General features: G+C 36.6%; 2 protein-coding genes across 4 annotated transcripts; one reads left to right on the top strand and one right to left on the bottom strand.

Annotated features, from left to right (window-relative positions):
* The first annotated feature begins 284 nt into the window (after positions 1 to 284).
* On the top strand, positions 285 to 10,201 carry LOC113738131 (ISWI chromatin-remodeling complex ATPase CHR11). Of its 2 annotated transcripts, none has more exons than XM_027265321.2 (25): positions 285 to 656; positions 1,304 to 1,438; positions 1,548 to 1,654; positions 2,246 to 2,358; positions 3,944 to 4,041; positions 4,145 to 4,324; positions 4,407 to 4,628; positions 5,119 to 5,253; positions 5,801 to 6,083; positions 6,169 to 6,242; positions 6,427 to 6,647; positions 6,730 to 6,817; positions 6,921 to 7,014; positions 7,106 to 7,294; positions 7,396 to 7,427; positions 7,533 to 7,609; positions 7,690 to 7,779; positions 7,922 to 7,991; positions 8,090 to 8,144; positions 8,223 to 8,281; positions 8,393 to 8,558; positions 8,872 to 9,050; positions 9,137 to 9,352; positions 9,479 to 9,574; positions 9,671 to 9,844. In XM_027265321.2, the coding sequence occupies exons 1-25, from the start codon at positions 402 to 404 to the stop codon at positions 9,686 to 9,688; spliced, it is 3,252 nt and encodes a 1,083-aa protein (XP_027121122.2). In that variant the 5' UTR covers positions 285 to 401; the 3' UTR covers positions 9,689 to 9,844. The 2 variants fall into 2 exon arrangements, with proteins under 2 accessions (XP_027121122.2, XP_027121121.2); XM_027265320.2 differs by having other exon boundaries at positions 286 to 656; positions 9,479 to 9,583; positions 9,671 to 10,201.
* Positions 10,202 to 10,557: 356 nt separating this feature from the next.
* Positions 10,558 to 15,700, bottom strand: LOC113738130 (serine/threonine-protein kinase PBL27). 2 transcript variants are annotated; one of them, XM_027265319.2, is made up of 5 exons: positions 15,359 to 15,700; positions 14,477 to 14,673; positions 14,107 to 14,296; positions 11,709 to 12,100; positions 10,558 to 11,537 (listed from the first exon to the last, which is right to left on the bottom strand). In XM_027265319.2, the coding sequence occupies exons 1-5, from the start codon at positions 15,486 to 15,488 to the stop codon at positions 10,905 to 10,907; spliced, it is 1,542 nt and encodes a 513-aa protein (XP_027121120.2). In that variant the 5' UTR covers positions 15,489 to 15,700; the 3' UTR covers positions 10,558 to 10,904. The 2 variants fall into 2 exon arrangements, with proteins under 2 accessions (XP_027121120.2, XP_071940308.1); XM_072084207.1 differs by lacking the exon at positions 14,477 to 14,673 and having other exon boundaries at positions 10,718 to 11,537; positions 15,359 to 15,549.
* Positions 15,701 to 18,778: the final 3,078 nt, after the last annotated feature.

The raw sequence follows: 18,778 nt of genomic DNA, 5'->3' as shown, positions 1-18,778 counted from the left end.
AAAAGAATAATTGGTTTTTTTTTTTTTTTTGGTTCAGAATATTCGTGTGGAATCTGTTTGCCAGCTTCTGAGCCCAAAATATCTGCTCAACCCAGCGAAAGGACCATTCCTCATGGCACAAATGCCCAAATGACTGCCCCTTCAAAGTCCAAGCCCACGTCGTGTTCCCCACACCCTACTCCACATAAGCCCATTGGCGGGAAATCCATTTTCACACCCACTCACATGGCGGGAAGACGATGACTTTTCAGCCCAAAAAATGCAAAAAGAAAAAATAATAAAGAAAACGTATTTATTTTAGTAGACTCTTTGCAGTTTATTTCACGTTCTTCACTTTTTCTGTTGCTTCGGCGAAAGGAATCGAGAAAAAGGCAAAGAAAAGAGAAAACCCTTGATTTCCAATGGCTAGAGGTACTCGGGCTATGAAGGAGTCATCTCCGTCATCGGAGGAGGAGGAGGAGGAGGAGGAGCCGCTGTCAAATTCATCGGAAGATGAGGAAGTGGAGCGAGGAGTTAATATTAATGATCAAGTTGAAGAAGAAGAAGATGAGGAGGAGCTCGAAGCCGTTGCGAGAACTGCCGACGATTCCGACGAAGAAGAAAATGATGCTGCCGCTAACGATGGTGGTGGTGAGCCGGACGACGACGACGAGGAGGTAGTTGAATAGTTAATTTGTCTCTTGGTTATTTTGTTAATTTTTATTTGGATTAATTGCCTGTTCATTAGTAGATCTGTAGTGTCTGCTTTGTGGAGAGTATGTGTGGTGGTTAGAGTTTGTTTTCCCAATTTTTTATTTTACGGTTTAGTGGTGGTTGGATATTTTATTCCCTTTGGCTTTTAGTTCGGATTTTGTTTTACGTTTATTTATTTAGTTAATTTTTTTGGTGCATGCATTGAGTTTTTGAGTTGATACAGATAGCGTCTGCATGTGTGTTTGATAGGGTTTGTTTACTAAAAGATTTGATGTTAGAGGTGGCATATTGTTGTCTGGAAAGTTTGATCTGTTTGGGGTAGAGTTCGCTGCTTTTTGGTGCATTGTCTTTATATATGACACTTGTGCGCATGCACTGGGTTTTTTAGGAGATATACATGGCTAAAGTTTATTAGTCGTTTTATGGCTGTTTGCTTGCTATATTTACTTCCAGAAAGAGAAGTGGATGGGAAATTTGAGGTCTTTTGAGCTACATCCTGCAGAGCTGCTTATGTTGCTGTTAAAAATAATAGCTTGCTTTTGTAATTACTAAGTTTTGGATTAGAAAGCTGTTTGAGTGTTTTTGTGCGTATATATGACCCTATTAACAGGAAGGAAATGGCAATGATGTGGGCACTGCAGTTGTTAAGCGTGAAAAAGAAAGGCTAAAAGAAATGCAAAAGTTGAAAAAACAAAAAATACAAGAAATATTGGATGCTCAAAATGCTGCCATTGATGCTGACATGGTGGGTATTCAGTTATCACATTAGTGCTATGAGGGTTTGCCTTCTCCACTTCCAAGCATCCTTTTAGTGTTTGCAGGATATTATGTTGATATTGTTCTTTGAATGGCAGAACAACAAAGGAAAAGGGCGTTTGAAGTATCTACTTCAGCAGACAGAGTTATTTGCCCATTTTGCCAAAGGAGAACAGTCTGCTCCCCAGAAGAAGGCTAAAGGAAGGTATAGGGTAATATGGCATGCAAGTATTTTCTGTTGCGATATTTATCAGAGTTCAGGACAAGGTTTCGCCATTGTAGGACAACAGTCCTCCTTAGTATTTTTAAATGCACTCTAGTCGTCGTATAATAGTTCAGTGCAGCAATTTTTATTTTCTGAAATTCCCTTCTAGTCCTTGGATAATAGGGCTGGGGAGAAATAGTTTTTTTGGCAGCCTTCTCTGGTGATTTCATTTAGAGATTTTGCCTAGTGATCTCAACTAATTACCATATTTGTCTGTGCAATTCTGGTTGTTGATAACTTCTGCTTTTCCCTCCAAAACCGCCCGAGTCTGCCTCCAATTTGTTTGGGTGCTGAAAGGGCTGACTTTGACTATACAGAGTCAATAAATGGTTCTACTGCATGCCTCGTGGGCTGTGACCATGGTCTGTTAAGTTTGATTTATTAGTGCTACATCTTTGGTCCACTGAAAGCTCTATGGTTTAGGAAGGTTGCGCAACTACTCATATTTTTACTTATTCATTCAAAGTCGTCCTAAGGTGTTCATATCTGGTAAAATGTGGTGATTGTTCTCTACTTACCTTTTTGATTCAGGGGTCGCCATGCGTCGAAGCTTACCGAAGAGGAAGAAGATGAAGAATGTCTCAAAGAGGAGGAAGATGGTCTCTCTGGAACAGGAAATACTAGACTTGTTGCACAACCTTCTTGTAATTATCTTACAGCCTTTGACATATCAAGAGATAAACCTTTAATATTTCTTTTATTTTCCTTCCTTCTTTATAGATCTATAGGTGCATGGTATGTTTGTGGACTTATGCACATTAGCTGTTTGTGGACTTGTTTCTTGTTTTAAGGTTTGTGGTGGAATTTGCATTGTATCAAATCTTATCATTTTGACTTGGTCCTGATGCAGTCAAATCTTGTTGTGCATTTCAATTTACTGGAAGTAGATATAGGTTCCACTAGCTAAATTCTAAGCTATATTACATGCACTCATGTATGGGTGTTGTGTATGGGTTTGTCTGATTCGTTAATTTCTAATATGATATGGTGACATGGGCACAGCTGGGGAGGAGAAGAGTCGTTGACAGAGATTAAAAGATGGGCTGGCTATCATTTATGTAAAGGTTTTTCAGATAAGAATTGTTTTTATCCAATTTGTAGGGATCAATAGAAAAGGCAAATCCCTTACGATAATACCAGATCCTGCTTGGTTTTTGTGGTCATGTTAGATAATACTTTGTGGATATCAAATAAAGCAATTCAAGAGTGTGGGGTCTCTCCGGGAGAGGTCCAAGTTTAATTCTTCAATTCCTCACATGGTCAACTGAATAGTCTTCAGTCCACAATACTCGTAAGAGAGATTTTCTTACGGCTAAGTAAGGCAGTAGTTCTCTTCCTCGCCTGCTATTTCCTAGAAGTAAACAGAGTCAAGGATTCCAATGTACCGATTAGTAGCTTCTCTTATGGTTGTTTATGAGTTCCTCAGATGTTATCTCTTGTAGCTTTATGTCCTCCTTTTCTGATAGCTCTTCTTTATGGTAGTTCCTACTTAGGATAGTTTATGGAACTCATATGATGTTTATAGTTTTTCTTTAGTTGTTCTTTGTTTATGATTGAATAGTTGTATGCTAATATCCCTCTGGAGGCGAGGGTCTAAGTCTACTTTTGGTGGAGTGAATAAGTTTTCCATTTCTTGAATTCTCTCTTTTAATTTAAAATCATGGTATACCTGCAACCTCCTGTTCTGGGCACCAATAAAAATTCTTTCCAGTGAAAGAGATCATTATATTTCCACAGTTTTAAGCGGATATTGAGATGTAAAAATTCCCTTGTAGTTGCAATAAGGCTGTAGCTTGGAAAACCACTGCATTTGCATGTGCAGCAATGATTTTCAGTGGAATCTGTTGGAAGGAATAAACAACTCTTTTTCCTGTGAAGAATATCCTTCATTAGGAAACAATTGGTTTGTTTACTTATGGTGCTTGAGTGTATGGTTATAAACTGTTTTAAAGTCAAGAATAATCTAGATTACAACTTCTCAACTGCATAAAGTGAACTTCCAAAACCAATGTGTTTTACTGATTTTGGCGTCTTACTGACGGTTATGCACTTTATTGTTCCTTACAAACAGTGGAGTGTTGGATTGACTAATGATACTTTTTGTAATTATCTTCTTTTCTAATCATCTTGCTAGTGGACTGGTTTACTAGTTCTCGTGTCACTAGCTTTTCTGCTTAGGTGGTGTTTTATCATGTAATTTATGACTATATTTCAATTATGTTTCTGCAGGTATTCAGGGAAAGATGAGGGACTATCAACTTGCTGGTTTGAACTGGCTTATACGACTCTATGAGAATGGCATAAATGGAATCCTTGCAGATGAAATGGTATGATTGTGGGCCAATTAGCATTCAATTTTCTATGTTTACATGCTCAGTGGCTGATATTTAATTTCTCTATATCTGGTGGTGCTACTGTTGATGGTTAAAGGGACTGGGGAAAACATTGCAAACCATCTCGCTGTTAGGATACCTCCATGAATACCGAGGAATAACTGGTCCTCATATGGTTGTTGCTCCCAAATCTACACTTGGCAATTGGATGAATGAAATCCGTCGATTTTGCCCTGTGCTTCGTGCTGTAAAGTTCCTTGGTAATCCAGATGAAAGAGTAAGGATATGTGACCCTTCTAAATGTTCATTTTCAGCTGAAAGCTGTCAGATGTGTAAATTCTTAACTTTTAATGGTACAGAAATATATCCGTGAGGAGTTGCTTGTTGCTGGGAAATTTGATGTATGTGTAACAAGTTTTGAGATGGCCATTAAAGAGAAGTCTGCTTTACGTCGCTTTAGCTGGCGCTACATCATAATTGATGAAGCTCATAGAATCAAGAATGAGAATTCTCTTCTGTCAAAGACGATGAGGCTTTACAATACTAATTATCGGCTTCTTATCACTGGGACACCACTGCAGGTAATTTTTCAGTATTCTGCACAGTGATTAAAAGTTTGTGATGTGGCAAATTTTTGTCCAAGTAGTGTGTTGATTTGTCAGTTTGTCTTTTGACAAATCCCTGCCTGCATTTGAAAGTATGGTTGCCATGTGATAAGAGATGAGTGACAAAAAGTGCTCTCTGAGTTATATGCTTGATGTGCTTGCATATTGTACGAAAACCATTGTCTTTTTTCAGGGTGTAATTCTCCTGAAGTAAATTGCTTCTTGCATGTAGTGGCTGAAACATCTCTCAGAAGAAATTTTCTAGTTCCTGTTGAGTTTCATTTTATTTAGGATGACTGGTATTAGAGCATGCAGAAGTTTGTGAAGAAATTTTTTTTTTTTTGGAGGGGGGGGGGGGTTTGGCCAACTGTGTGTTGAACAATGGTATTGTTGTCCTTAAAGTTGTTCTATTTGTCTTTCTCATATCTCGGATTCAGTATTCTTGATATGTAAAGTACTTGTGCAGAATAACCTTCATGAACTGTGGTCTCTTTTGAACTTTTTGCTACCGGAGATCTTCAGTTCAGCTGAAACTTTTGATGAATGGTTCCAAATTTCTGGTGAGAATGACCAGCAGGAGGTTGTGCAGCAGCTTCACAAGGTACTTTAGTACAGTGTTTTCATGCATTACATGTTATTACTGCAATTGACCTGAAGTTCAATGAGTTGCCAAAACGAAACAGACCACTTTTACTGTATTTTCTTGGTATGATAACTCACTATTGGTTGAATTGTTATTTGTGCTTTATGCGGGTTTATATACATATACATAGCGGAAAGCTCTGTTTCCTTTTATTAGTTTAGAAATATTTGTTTAGATGCCTTTCACTTAATCGATCTTGCTGTTTTTGTTGCAACCTCTTTTTATACGCCACCCCTGGCTGGTGAGCTATTTTAGTCTTCTCTGACCCTTATAGTAATCTTATTTGTCTTTTCTCATTCTGCTGTATTCCCTACAATCTCTTGTACATTGACCACAATTATAGTTTCTATTAAATACTTGATTTTTTTAGAAATGATTAAGAGAGTTTACTTTTGGACATGGCTCTTTCTGTGATCCACGTGATCGTGTAAAATCTGTTCCACTGATAACTCTCCTATTTTTGCCCCTGTTATTGATGTTCTTAACTTGATAATTGCAATAACAGGTTCTCCGGCCTTTCCTTCTGAGAAGGTTGAAATCAGATGTCGAGAAAGGTTTGCCTCCAAAGAAGGAAACGATCCTTAAAGTTGGTATGTCCCAGATGCAAAAGCAATACTACAGAGCTCTTTTACAGAAGGATCTTGAAGTCGTAAATGCTGGTGGAGAGCGCAAACGTCTTCTTAATATTGCAATGCAGCTACGTAAATGTTGTAACCACCCATATCTTTTCCAAGGTGCTGAACCTGGACCTCCTTATACTACAGGAGACCATCTGATAGAGAATGCTGGTAATGCTCTTTGTCACTCTCTAGCATGAAGGCAATCTATGTTTGGACTCCTTTGAACTTTTTCCCCCCTAATGGATCTGCACAGGCAAAATGGTTCTTTTGGATAAGCTGCTTCCCAAGTTAAAAGAGCGTGATTCACGGGTGTTGATATTCTCACAGGTTTGTTTTTTTAATCTTCTAGCTACTATTTGTTAGGTGAAGCTTACAATAATTGAAAACTGTACTGTTTAAGCCTCCAGAGGATTATGTGCCTCACCAGTCCTTTCATTTCTAGTCTTAGTAAATTCTTTTCTGCTTCATATTGACATTTTGATTAGTAATGCCTTGACATGATGTGATGCAGATGACGAGGTTGCTTGACATTCTTGAAGACTATTTGATGTACCGTGGATACCTGTATTGTCGCATTGACGGCAATACTGGTGGGGAAGATCGTGATGCTTCCATTGATGCCTTTAACAAACCAGGGAGTGAAAAATTTGTATTTTTGTTGTCAACTAGAGCTGGAGGGCTTGGTATTAATCTTGCAACTGCAGATGTGGTCATTCTCTACGATAGTGACTGGTATGTATTGTCAGCATTAGTTACTTGTTGATACTGGTTTGGATTACTGTATGCTAATTTCATTAGTCTTCGTCATCTTTAGGAATCCACAGGTGGATTTACAGGCCCAGGATCGTGCTCACAGAATTGGGCAGAAGAAAGAAGTACAAGTCTTCCGTTTCTGCACTGAGGTTTGACTCGTTTTAGTTAACTTATTGGTGAGCTGGAATGTGGGTAGTCAGAAGTAGGCTACATTGAAAAGTGCAGTAATAGTTGTTAATTGGTTATTGGCAGTATACAATTGAGGAAAAAGTGATTGAGAGGGCTTATAAGAAGCTTGCACTTGATGCTTTGGTTATCCAGCAAGGGAGGTTGGCTGAACAAAAGAGTAAGATTTTATTCCACATGGTTTTTGGCTACACTAGGTTGCTTGAGAAATTGGTGTGCTTGAAATATGATCCTGAATGGTTTTGGTGCAGCTGTTAATAAAGATGAGTTGCTGCAAATGGTGAGATTTGGGGCAGAGATGGTTTTCAGTTCCAAAGATAGTACAATAACTGATGAAGATATAGATCGGATAATTGCTAAAGGAGAAGAGGCAACAGCTGAACTTGATGCAAAGATGAAGAAGTTCACAGAAGATGCAATTAAGTTCAAAATGGACGACTGTATGTCATCCACATGTTTGATCTATCTGTAGTCATTAAATTGTTATCTTCTTTTCCTGCTACTTTTGTGTTTGAGGCTAAAAGTTGATATTCTTCTGCAGCTGCTGACTTCTATGATTTTGATGATGAAAAGGTAGAATTGTTTTTATACTGTTGGTTTGTTTGTCATCAGGATGTCTTCCATGCTGACATATGGCTTCTATTTCTCCCACTGGTCTTTCTTGTTTTCTTTTTGAAGGATGAGAACAAGTTTGATTTCAAGAAAATTGTGAGTGAAAATTGGCTGGAACCCCCTAAGAGAGAGCGGAAGCGCAAGTATGGTTTCACATTACCAGAAGTTTGATGTGTATTTTGTTGTCTTTCATTACTCATAGTCTTTCCTCTTTGCATGGTAGTTACTCAGAATCAGAATACTTTAAGCAAACAATGCGCCAAAGCGGTCCTGCAAGACCCAAAGAGCCACGAATTCCTCGAATGCCACAGTTGTAAGTTTTTTTTTTTTTGTCTATGTAACACCTACATCAATTTTTGTTTTTTCTCTTTTGTGCTGTGTTGTCACTGTATCTGCTGCTAAACTTTTCCTGATCTGGGTTTCCCTGCTGGATTAAATTTGATGCCTTTTTCAAGGCATGACTTTCAGTTCTTCAACACACAGAGGCTTAGTGAGCTATATGAGAAAGAAGTGCGCTATCTAATGGTTGGTGATGTCATGACTTTCTTTCTTTTGGTTTGTTAATATTTATATGCCTTATTTAATTTTGCTTTTATTTAAGCTTCTTTGTTTCATATTTTCAGCAAACACATCAAAAGAATCAATTGAAGGATACAATAGATGTGGAAGAACCTGAAGGTATGTTAGTTCACATTACATGAATGCTTATTGGTCTTTTGAAATGTGAAAATTTTATTGATTGGTTTGTACACGTAGATGTTGGAGAGCCTTTGACTTCCGAAGAGCAGGAAGAGAAGGAGCGGTTGTTGGAAGAAGTGAGTGTACTTCACATTGTCTGTTAAGATACCTAAAATTTTTTCTTTTACGAATTTGTGTAATTTGAAGTGCTTAAGGCTCTTACTTCAACTTAACTTTGTGACTTGTAGGGGTTTTCAACATGGAGTAGAAGAGACTTCAATACCTTTATCAGGGCCTGTGAAAAGTATGGCAGAAATGATATAAAAGGTATTGCTACTGAAATGGAAGGGAAAACAGAGGAAGAGGTTGAAAGATATGCAAAGGTTTTCAAAGAAAGATACAAGGAGTTGAATGGTGAGTAATAAACTCAGTTTTGTGATGTATAGAATCTCAATTTTTGAGTAATTTACATTTGTAAGCTTTTCTTGATGCTACTAAAGAGAATGCTCAGATGTGTTATGGTTGTGATGTGTATTTTCTTTGCCTTAATGTTGTCAGATTAATGCTAATTGCCATGTGAACATTTAATACAATATAAAAGGATGTTAAGTGAATAAAATCGGTGTTAAGAGCTGTTGTACAAGCAGGAATGGAGTTACTTTTTATCATTTATTGGGGCTCTTTATTCTGACATAATAAATTAATGGTGGAAATGTGGTTTTTACAGATTATGATAGGATCATTAAGAACATTGAAAGAGGAGAGGCCAGAATATCTCGGAAAGATGAGATCATGAAAGCCATTGGAAAGAAATTGGATCGCTATAAGAATCCATGGCTGGAGTTGAAGATCCAATATGGTCAAAATAAAGGGAAATTGTACAATGAAGAGTGTGATCGATTCATGGTGAGTGACTGACTTGCAAGTTATTTTAACGATCCATGTTTGATAATTTTGTGTGCCTCTTATTTTTCCTGCCTCATCCTGTACAGATATGCATGGTTCACAAACTTGGATACGGAAACTGGGATGAGCTGAAGTCAGCATTTCGCACATCACCTTTGTTTCGTTTTGATTGGTTTGTCAAGTCTCGCACCACTCAAGAACTTGCAAGGAGATGTGATACGCTAATTCGTTTGGTTGAGAGGGAAAACCAGGAATTTGATGAACGTGAGAGACAAGCCCGTAAAGAGAAGAAGCTTGCAAAGGTAGATCCTTCTTTTTCCCCGTTGTGTGAAGTCATTATACCGGTGGAACCTATTCTTTTCTTGCTCATAAATTGTCTAGAATTCTTATGAGAACTAATCAAAATGGTCTGTATTTGATTTTTGTAGCAAAATATGACTCCATCTAAACGTGCAATGGCAAGGCAAGCTACTGAGAGCCCTCCTATTTCAAAAAAGCGCAAGCAGTTGCTGATGGATGATTATGTAAGCTCGGTATGCTTCTTGTTTTGCTAATCTTGCAAATTTTGTTTATAAACTGATATCAGCGGGTCTTAAGGAAATGTATTGTGTCTTCATCAGGGGAAGAAGAGGAAGTGATGCCATAATGCAAAATGACGGTCATTTTGCGGTAGTCCTCTGCTATTCTAACTAGGAGGATGCAAGATGGATGGACCAACCAATATATCTGCTTACAAGAACTGATTGGTTTTGGCATTTGCTGTCTGTACTGGCGGCAACATTGATCGGCTCCAAGGAATTAATATAAATTCAAATTTTAGATTAGGAGTTAGTTATTATTGTATAGATTTATGGCAGTAGACCTGAGCTATAGTGCTCGTTTTGGGTGAAACGGCTATTCAACTTTCCTTGAGATTTCCTTGAGATTGCCATACTCGATGCAGTACGGTTCAACTCTTGTTCTCCTTGGCTCGGGGACGGTTAAATATTTCAAACAAAAATGTTCCTGGGAACTTTTGATAGTTGTAATGCGTATGTTGAGGTTGTATCATGCTTGGACTTGGATAGATTGTCTGGTAACAGGCTTCTCAGCATTGGACATTGATCTGATGTTCAGCGAGCAACTTAATGATACAAAGACTTTTTGAGATATTTTTCTTGAGAGACAGTGACAACCTGTGATTAATTTTAAACTCGTGGCAAAAGTTATACGCCATTTTTACTAGCACCTCCCATCTGCGAGTATGCAAATTGATAACGCTTACTGTTGGAGAAAGAGGGCTGATGGTTATACTTGTTCACCGTCAAATCTGTCTTGTCCTCTTTGATTGACCGTGAAGGACGAGCTTTCTGTAAGTTGCAAACAAGCGTCAAGAAGTTTGGACCAATTGGCCTCGGCAAGCCCCAAAACCCGAAAGAGGTCGAACTCTTTCAATGCGTAGGGAGCAAAGAGCGGCCTTCCTTCCAACTTCTCTTTGTATTGCTATTACCATATCATATATCTCGTGGACACTGAAAAATTCTAATAGATATACTGACAAATTGCATACAACACCACTTGGGCGGGGTCACCAGTAATAACTCAGAAATTACAATCACTAACCCCATGTTGTCTGTCTCCTCATAACTACATCTTTTTTTTTTAACCAGATAACTAAAGAATCCAGCTCAAACCAAATTACAAGAATGATTTATGCGACGAACAGTACAAGTAGTTGGATACAAGAACTCTTAATTCCGAAGAACAATTCGCTCGACCAAGGTAATCACTGAGGACGCACCGCAGACTTCTCTTTCTCCATGATGATGAACCCTAGAATATGCAACCGCTGGTAGTCAGTAGATCCGGCTTCAGTCAATCATTTGTACCATCAAAACTGCCCGCTGCATTATTTGCCTTCTTTCTTTCTCTCCAGTTCTCACCCCACACTTTGGCCTCCGCTACCGCACGTTCTCTGTCTAGATCTCGATTTCTTGGTGTTTCTCTAGCTCTACCCGCACTCAAAGGACTGTCTCTTTGAGATTCGGGACGCTCTGATTCATCTAGACCCCATTTTCGTCCAGACCCACCACCTGTTTCAATTTTTCTCAACTCAGCACCATTATTCAACAACTCTCTGGCAGAGTCTCTCTTCCTGAAATCAGGTGAGTTCTTGTGTGCGGAAGGCGAGCCATGGAAACCACGTCCAGGCTCATCTGGACTGTCCACTCCATCTGCCATGCTCCTACGGTCCTCTCTGCTCCTAGGAGTAGATGGACCTACTCTGTTACTTTGCGTACTTGTTGCATTCGGATCGTAAGTTTGAGAGGCTAAATATGTCAAAGCAGTCACAACATCCCCAATTAGAGGCCTTGTAGCAGCTTGTTCTTGCAGGCACATGGCTGCCACTGCTAGTGCTTGGTACAGTCCTCGCATTGGGTAACGGCCTTGCAACAGTGGGTCAGCCATTTTTGGGAACTTCCGGCGATCCTTAAACAGTGGACGTGCCTGCAGATGCATTACACAAAAGATTTAAGGGTGGAAAAATCTTGTTATGAGTGACTATAATATGCTAAAAAATCAACTTTAGAAGCTACGCATCTGTTGAATTATCTGCCAAACTGAAAAAAAACAGCAGAAATCAATTTCATCAAAGAGTGTGAAGAAATCATGACATACCCAAGCAACAAGATTATGCTCTCCTGGACCTCTTGTGTTATCAATGGCCTTGCGCCCTGTTATAAGTTCAAGGAAGACAACTCCAAAACTATATACATCGGACTTCAGAGTGAGTTGACCAGTCATAGCATATTCAGGAGCACAGTAACCGTATGTCCCCATGACCCTGGTGGAGACATGAGTCTTGTCACCCACTGGACCCAATTTGGCAAGCCCAAAATCTGATAATTTAGGGTGATATCCTTCATCAAGAAGGATGTTAGAAGATTTAAGGTCTCGATATATGACAGGAGGATTGGCTTTATCGTGCAAGTACTCCAATCCTTTGGCTGCACCAGCTGCTATTTTCATCCTTGTATTCCAGTCCAAAGGTTCTTTATCCGGCGGAAGTTCTGCATATAGGTGCCAGTATGAAGCAATCAACTAGGCTCATCAAAACTGTAATTAGCAGCACTAAGGAAGCAGAATGAGATGCAAACCATGAGGAGCACTTCTTTAATTTATTCCCATGCGTAGCACTAAATTTACCAACTTAAGCACAAAAAGCTTTCAGGAATCATATCAACACAAATTCAGTAGATACTCATAACTAGTATTTGTTTATGTATTTTTACGTCCAATAATAATGCAAAATTCATATCAGCGCAAGTGAAAAATTAATATCAGAAATACCAATGAGAACAATTTTCATCCTCAATCAGAAACACCAATATGACATAAGACTGACCATCCCCAACCATCACTCCATGGCCAACTGTATATCTAGCCTGTAATCATTCCATGTTCTTTGACTTCAGTAGGTAACATCATCTAGCTTAATTTAGTTCAGGAATGAACTGAATGACTGATTGAGAGGTTTTTTTTTTTTTTTTTTTGAGGAGGGGTGGGGGGAATTAGCGTAGTGTGCAAACCTAATTGGACTGACTGAATTTTTCACACACACCACAACATGCTCATAAGCGCATCAATCCTATAAAATAACTTTCTTTGGCCAATTCAACAAGCAGCTTTACATGGCTCTGATGCTTATAAGACTCAAGGACTATAGCTAGATATGCATCATACTTGTTCTTTGAAAAAGTAAAGCAACTCAACTTAAAACATTCATCATGAAAAAATATTTTTCATACAAGCAGGGTGTGGAGGTGGCAAATATGGCACTAAACAGCCAAAATATTTGACCCCAAAAAAAAAAAAAAACCAACATGATCGCCAACAGCATAGACCCATAAAAAGATAAACAAAAGTGGTCATAGATAGAGATTAAAAAAGCAATGAAGTACGATGCTTTTTGAGGAGGCATATTGTGAAAAAAGGTCCTAAACTCCACACTATTACATGCCTTGTGAAAGGCTGCTGTTATTGCCAGAGCAATTCGATTTTGCCAGAGCAATTTTGTCATGAATGGCTAAATTAGCCTCCGCACAGTAAGACATTATTTCTTACTTTCTTTGTTTGACCTATCTCCTACTTCATTAAGGTAGCCAGCCCTCCTCCCCACAGGCCTCTAGGTCCTTCACTTCCATATTCTCACCTCCTTCATAGCTAATGTGTTGGATAAATTTGATTTAGGAGACTAAAATCCTAAACCCATTTTTTCTTTCAGATGTGGATCCATAATGATGAATATGTTTATTTCCCACCTCTTGTTTGTTTATCTGAGGCAAAACTTAATTTTGTTTGGGAATTTCATGTACCTTGGGGTTCAAGTTTTTATAATTGCGCAGATTTTTATTCATAATCAAGTGGGTATGAGTTTCACTCTTTTGACGATTAAACTCTAAAGAATAGGCAAGATGGATTCTATATCCAATTGAGAAAGAAAATGAGTTTGGTGAATAAAGTTTAAGCTTTGAGAAATTGAGTGGGCTTGATTTGCATCGAATGATTGACTCCATTAGGGAAAAGTGAACTGGATTTCATGCAGAAAGAGAGAAGAAATAAGAGAGAAAAAAAAAAGGAGATACAAAGAAGATGATGGGTGAGAAATAAATTAAGTTGACTTGTGAAGGCAGTTGTGTGGCAAAATTGCTCTAGCAGGATAGGAATCATCTGGCATCAACAGCAGCCACCATGAAAAGATCGCAAATCAAGGTTTTCCTGGAGTACTTTTTGCTTATCTATCTTTAATCAACCAGTAGGCTTTAAACTTAACTTCAATTTTGAGTATGACTAAAACTCTGTACAAGGAAAACCAACAATATTTTATTTATTATATGCAACACTTAAAGCACCATTTTATGCCATGCTTTCTGTGGTATTTTTATATGATGAACTAAACTCCTATCGATGTTTAGTTTCAGTTTGAAGAAAATACTCAAACCTAGTACCATAAGTGACAAACGGTAAAATTACAGTTTAAATATCAAAAGAGTATTTTTCATGGAATTGGTCTAACCGTGCAAATGATCTTCTAGAGAACCCAATGGCATGAACTCATAAACAAGAAGCCGTTGATCGCCATCTGCACAATAACCAATCAAGTTCACGAGATTCTGATGATGCAACAGGCTAAGCATAAGAACCTCCACCAAAAACTCTCTGTTCCCCTGAAGGCCATTGCGATCAAGTTGTTTAACAGCAACAGCCTACAAAAGCAGCCATTTGTAGCAATATCAAGTTACCCACTGGGAAAAAAAAAGTTGTAAAAACTGCAACAAGATGCCTGAGAAGAAAAATAACTCTTCCAATGCAATTCTGGTTTTGAAACAGAAATTTCTCACACATAATTAGTTTCCCATTTTGTGGATAAGAAGAGATGAACATACCTGTCCTGATTCCAAACGACCTCTATAAACACGTCCAAATCCACCTTCACCTAGCAAACACTCTGGCCTAAAATTTTTTGTTGCAGCAGCAAGCTCACGAAATGTAAATGTCTGTGCAGCGATATGTGCAGGTGGTCCATCTTTTGCAATAGATGGCTCCTTCTTAGGATCATTACCACCCCTGGACTTCGATTTATCTAAATAAACGATGCCAGTACACAACATAGGTCATGGGTGGAGGAAACAAACATAAAATAGTCGTATGCAGATATGTGTCATCTTCTTAATTTATCTTGTCCTATGGCTGATGTAGATAACTTATCCTAAGCATTCAAATTCAGAAGGCACAAGGCAAATCATTTGAGCTGCTGCTGACCACCTCTCATATATTTTGACGGCATTGAAGGATAATTGTAGCATGACATTCCAAGCTATTAAGAAAAATGTCATTCACAATGGGGATAAAGTTCCAATTTTTTGACCGCAAGGGGACAACATTGTCGAAAACCAATCATAGAATTGCCTAATCAAAGCCTAGATCTCCCAAAACATTTTCGACCCTACAAAACTAATGGAAAACTCAGATAGAAAAATTAAACAAACAAATCAATGAGTGACAACTTTACTGACGCTCAACAATTGAGACTTCTCATCAAATACCTTCCAGAATTACCAAACACAAATAAAAATTAACTAGATATCACAATCATAACCAAAAAGAAAAAAAGCAAGTACAATACGCTGGAAACCCAAAATCAAAACCAATAAAAACCAAAAATAGCTATTGAAGCATGAAAAACTTTAGTAAAGAGCCAATCTTGTCCAAGGACAGAAATAGAAAGAGAAGAAGCCAAATACCCAGCAAATATCTTGAGGAAATACCTGAACTAACTCTGTCCACATGATGTGAAACAGCAGCTGAACCATCCTTAAAAGACTCCTTCTTTACCACTTCTTTAACACCATTTCCACCTTTATCTGATGATCCAAAGCATGGAAAACACCCACCCATATCAAATCCTTACAAATCAACCAAAACCCAGCTGACCCTTTTCACGACACACTTTACTTCTTGCATATAATCATCAATAGATAAACGATACTTATTCTCTTCACCAGGGTATGATACTAGCTCTTCTACGCTTTTCTCATAAAAATCCCAACTTTTTCCAAAATGAATTTTGTTCAAGGGATTCTTACCCATGAGTCACTCATCAGTGACACATATAAGCTCAAAAAATAAAGATCAAAACTTGTTGTTTCAGACAGGGTAGATCAACAAATCGAAGAAACTCATGTCCTAGAAAGAAAAGAAAGAGAAACTAAAGCAAAAAGAAAGAAATTTTTTGCATATTATATTATTATTATTATTATTTTTAAAATACACTACCCCATTATAAATGTGATTTTTGTAGTAGTTAAAGTTGGAAAGATAAATATCCAAACATGGAAGGTTAAAGAAAGTTATAAATGTCATAGAAAATTAATCTTATTTTGGACTTTGGCTGGTGTGGACACAAAAAATGTCACCACTAAATAGCTGAAATAGTTGAATATTGGGTGAGATAACATGAGAATATCAGGACCCACTAAAGCAAATTTAGGGGCATAAGTGTAATTGGATAAATTTGTAAGGTGAAGTGAGATTAAAAAGTTTCTTTTTTTTATTGTGTGTTTTTTCTTAATAACTCGTATATAAGGGTATTTTACTGGAGAAAAAATGTCAAAGAAGCGTGAATCATCAAAAGAGTAGTAAAAATGCTTCCTTTCAAAATTATAAAATAGTAAAAAAAATTAGCCTTGTTTAGATTGCATTTTTTCACCAAAAATTTTATCGTTTTCTTATAATATATTTTCTAATCACATTTTATCTCACATATATTAAATCGTTACAATACATTTTTTTTTTTACAAAAACTTCTCAAAATATCAATTCAAACAGGCTCTTAAATTTACAAAATCAGGGTGAGGTACAAAGCTTGGATTGTTAAAAATTCATGAACAAGGATGCCAATTTTATGCTTCAGAATCAGAGTGATCTTCATGTTCTTGTCGTTTGGTGAATTGAATTAAGTTTTTCTTTAAAAAAATAAATATAGTTTGCTATTAAGGCATAATTAGCTATTGTTTAATATTTGTTTGTAGATTTACAACATCAAAACTGTCGTCGTCAATTTCTTATATGGAAAGAGGATATACTATTATTAATAACTGCCCTCGGTAATTAGAAAATTCAAAGGTGATTAGGTGAAATTAAATCATTGTTAATCTTCTTGGGAGTTGCGGTGATGTCACTGTACATTTGGTGGCCAAGTTGCGGTGAAATTAAATCATTTTGTCTTTTAGATTTTTTTTTATTTTTTGGGGAAAACAAAATTGTTTTTTGTATAGTATGTGTAGTTCCTGAAGCTATTTAAGACACAAACTACAATCGCTGTAAAAAAAAAAAAAAAAGATTTACCAATTTACAGTGGAGAGACAAAAGGACATTCGCATTCCCACTCTAACACATGTTTTAAATGGGATGGAGGAAATAGTAAAAGGTACGTTGGAAAGAAAGATTTAATGATTATGTGCTGTTTCGCATTTTTGGGGTACTGTGAGATGCGGGATTTGAACCGTTTGATTAGGAGACACGATGGGTTGAATCAAAAAGTTGTGACGTCATAGTTCTTGATCCAACGCTCCAGAAGCAGTACTAGCTTTTTTTTTTTTTTTGGGATAAATGTAATAGCTGAAATTTGAATTCCCTTTCGCATTACCATGAGCTTCTTAATAAAGTTTTCTTCTTTTGTGTGTTTGTATATATATTATTTTAATAAGAGAATGGTGGAATTTCAGAACCGGAATAGAGAAAGAAATATCTGAACACAATAGTTAATTTTTTGAAATTTCAATTTTAGTCACTAGATCAGCTAAAATTTTTATTTTTATTTTGATAAATGCAATAATAACTGAAATTTGAATTCCCTTCTCGCATAAGCATGAGATTCTTAATAAGTTTTCTTCTTTTTTTGTTATATATATATATATATATATATATATATATATATATATTAATAGGAGAATGGTGGAATTTAAGAATTGGAATAAAGAAAGAAACCTTTGAACTCAAAATGTCTCATTTTTTTTTTCAAAGTATCAATTTTAGTCACTAGACTGAAATCTCACTGACTTCTTGTTTTTTCTTCAGCTTACATATGATAAAAATTATTTTATTGAGTCTCACGAATAATAGTCAATTAAGCTTACGACAACTTAAGTGACTTTAGCAGCAGAAGATTTCCCTGGGGTTTTAAATCGTCCAACCACATTTATCTCTAGATTTCTTGTTTTTACATTTTACTCTTGGATCACTAGAGTCTCAGTCCACATTGTGCAAGGTTCCAATGTCAATTATTGTGATAGTATAGAAAGATGTGTAATCGTGCTTGTTTAAACCAAAAACAGAAATAAGTCAATGACACAACATTTCAAGGGATGTAAAAATTATATTAAGGCCCAGTTTGAGATTGCGGTGCTTTTGGTAAAAAAGCACTTTTAAGTGTTAAAAGTACTTTTGAGGCGTTTGATGAACATCATTTCATAAAATTAGGAGCGGAGTTTTTAGTGTTAAAAGCACTTTTAGCAAAAACTCAAATTTAATACTTTTAGAGTAGTTTTTGTGATTTAAAACATAAAACATTAAATTTTGTCATACATTATCAACTAAATAAAGAGATAAATACATTTAAAAATTTTCAAATTACAGATTATCCAATATAATAAGTATTTATTGAATTATTTATCCAAACAATCTATTTAAAAGCACTTAAACACATAATAAGTACTTTTATTAAAAATTCTATTAGAAAAGGTCCTTTTCAAAAAGTTATCGCAACCCCAAACTAGCCCTAAGTAGACTGCTTACAAGACTCTGTTTTCATAAAAGAGATCCTCAGTGATTTGATAACCTGTTTTGTACTACTAGTTATTATGCAACAAAGTTCTACTAATTTTGGAAAGCTAAAACTCCATTGTTAGTATCATCATGAACAAGACATTGTTTTTAAAGTTGTGGAAATAATTATGAATAAGATACTAATAACACAGTCGTAATAGCGAAACCAAGACATACATTTTGTTGTTGCATGTTTATATACCATTAAAAAGTGACTTTAAACGACGATATTTCTAAATGATAAATATAAATATAGAAATATCTGAATTCATGAAGGTCGATTATCTATTAGTTTATTTCTATATATCGTTTAAATCGTATGTCACTTAGTAGAAGATTGTCATATATATATATATATATAG

This window comes from Coffea arabica, chromosome 3e (assembly GCF_036785885.1).
Source record: "Coffea arabica cultivar ET-39 chromosome 3e, Coffea Arabica ET-39 HiFi, whole genome shotgun sequence".
NCBI lineage: Eukaryota > Viridiplantae > Streptophyta > Magnoliopsida > Gentianales > Rubiaceae > Coffea > Coffea arabica.
This window is presented reverse-complemented; position numbering and strand designations above follow the sequence as displayed.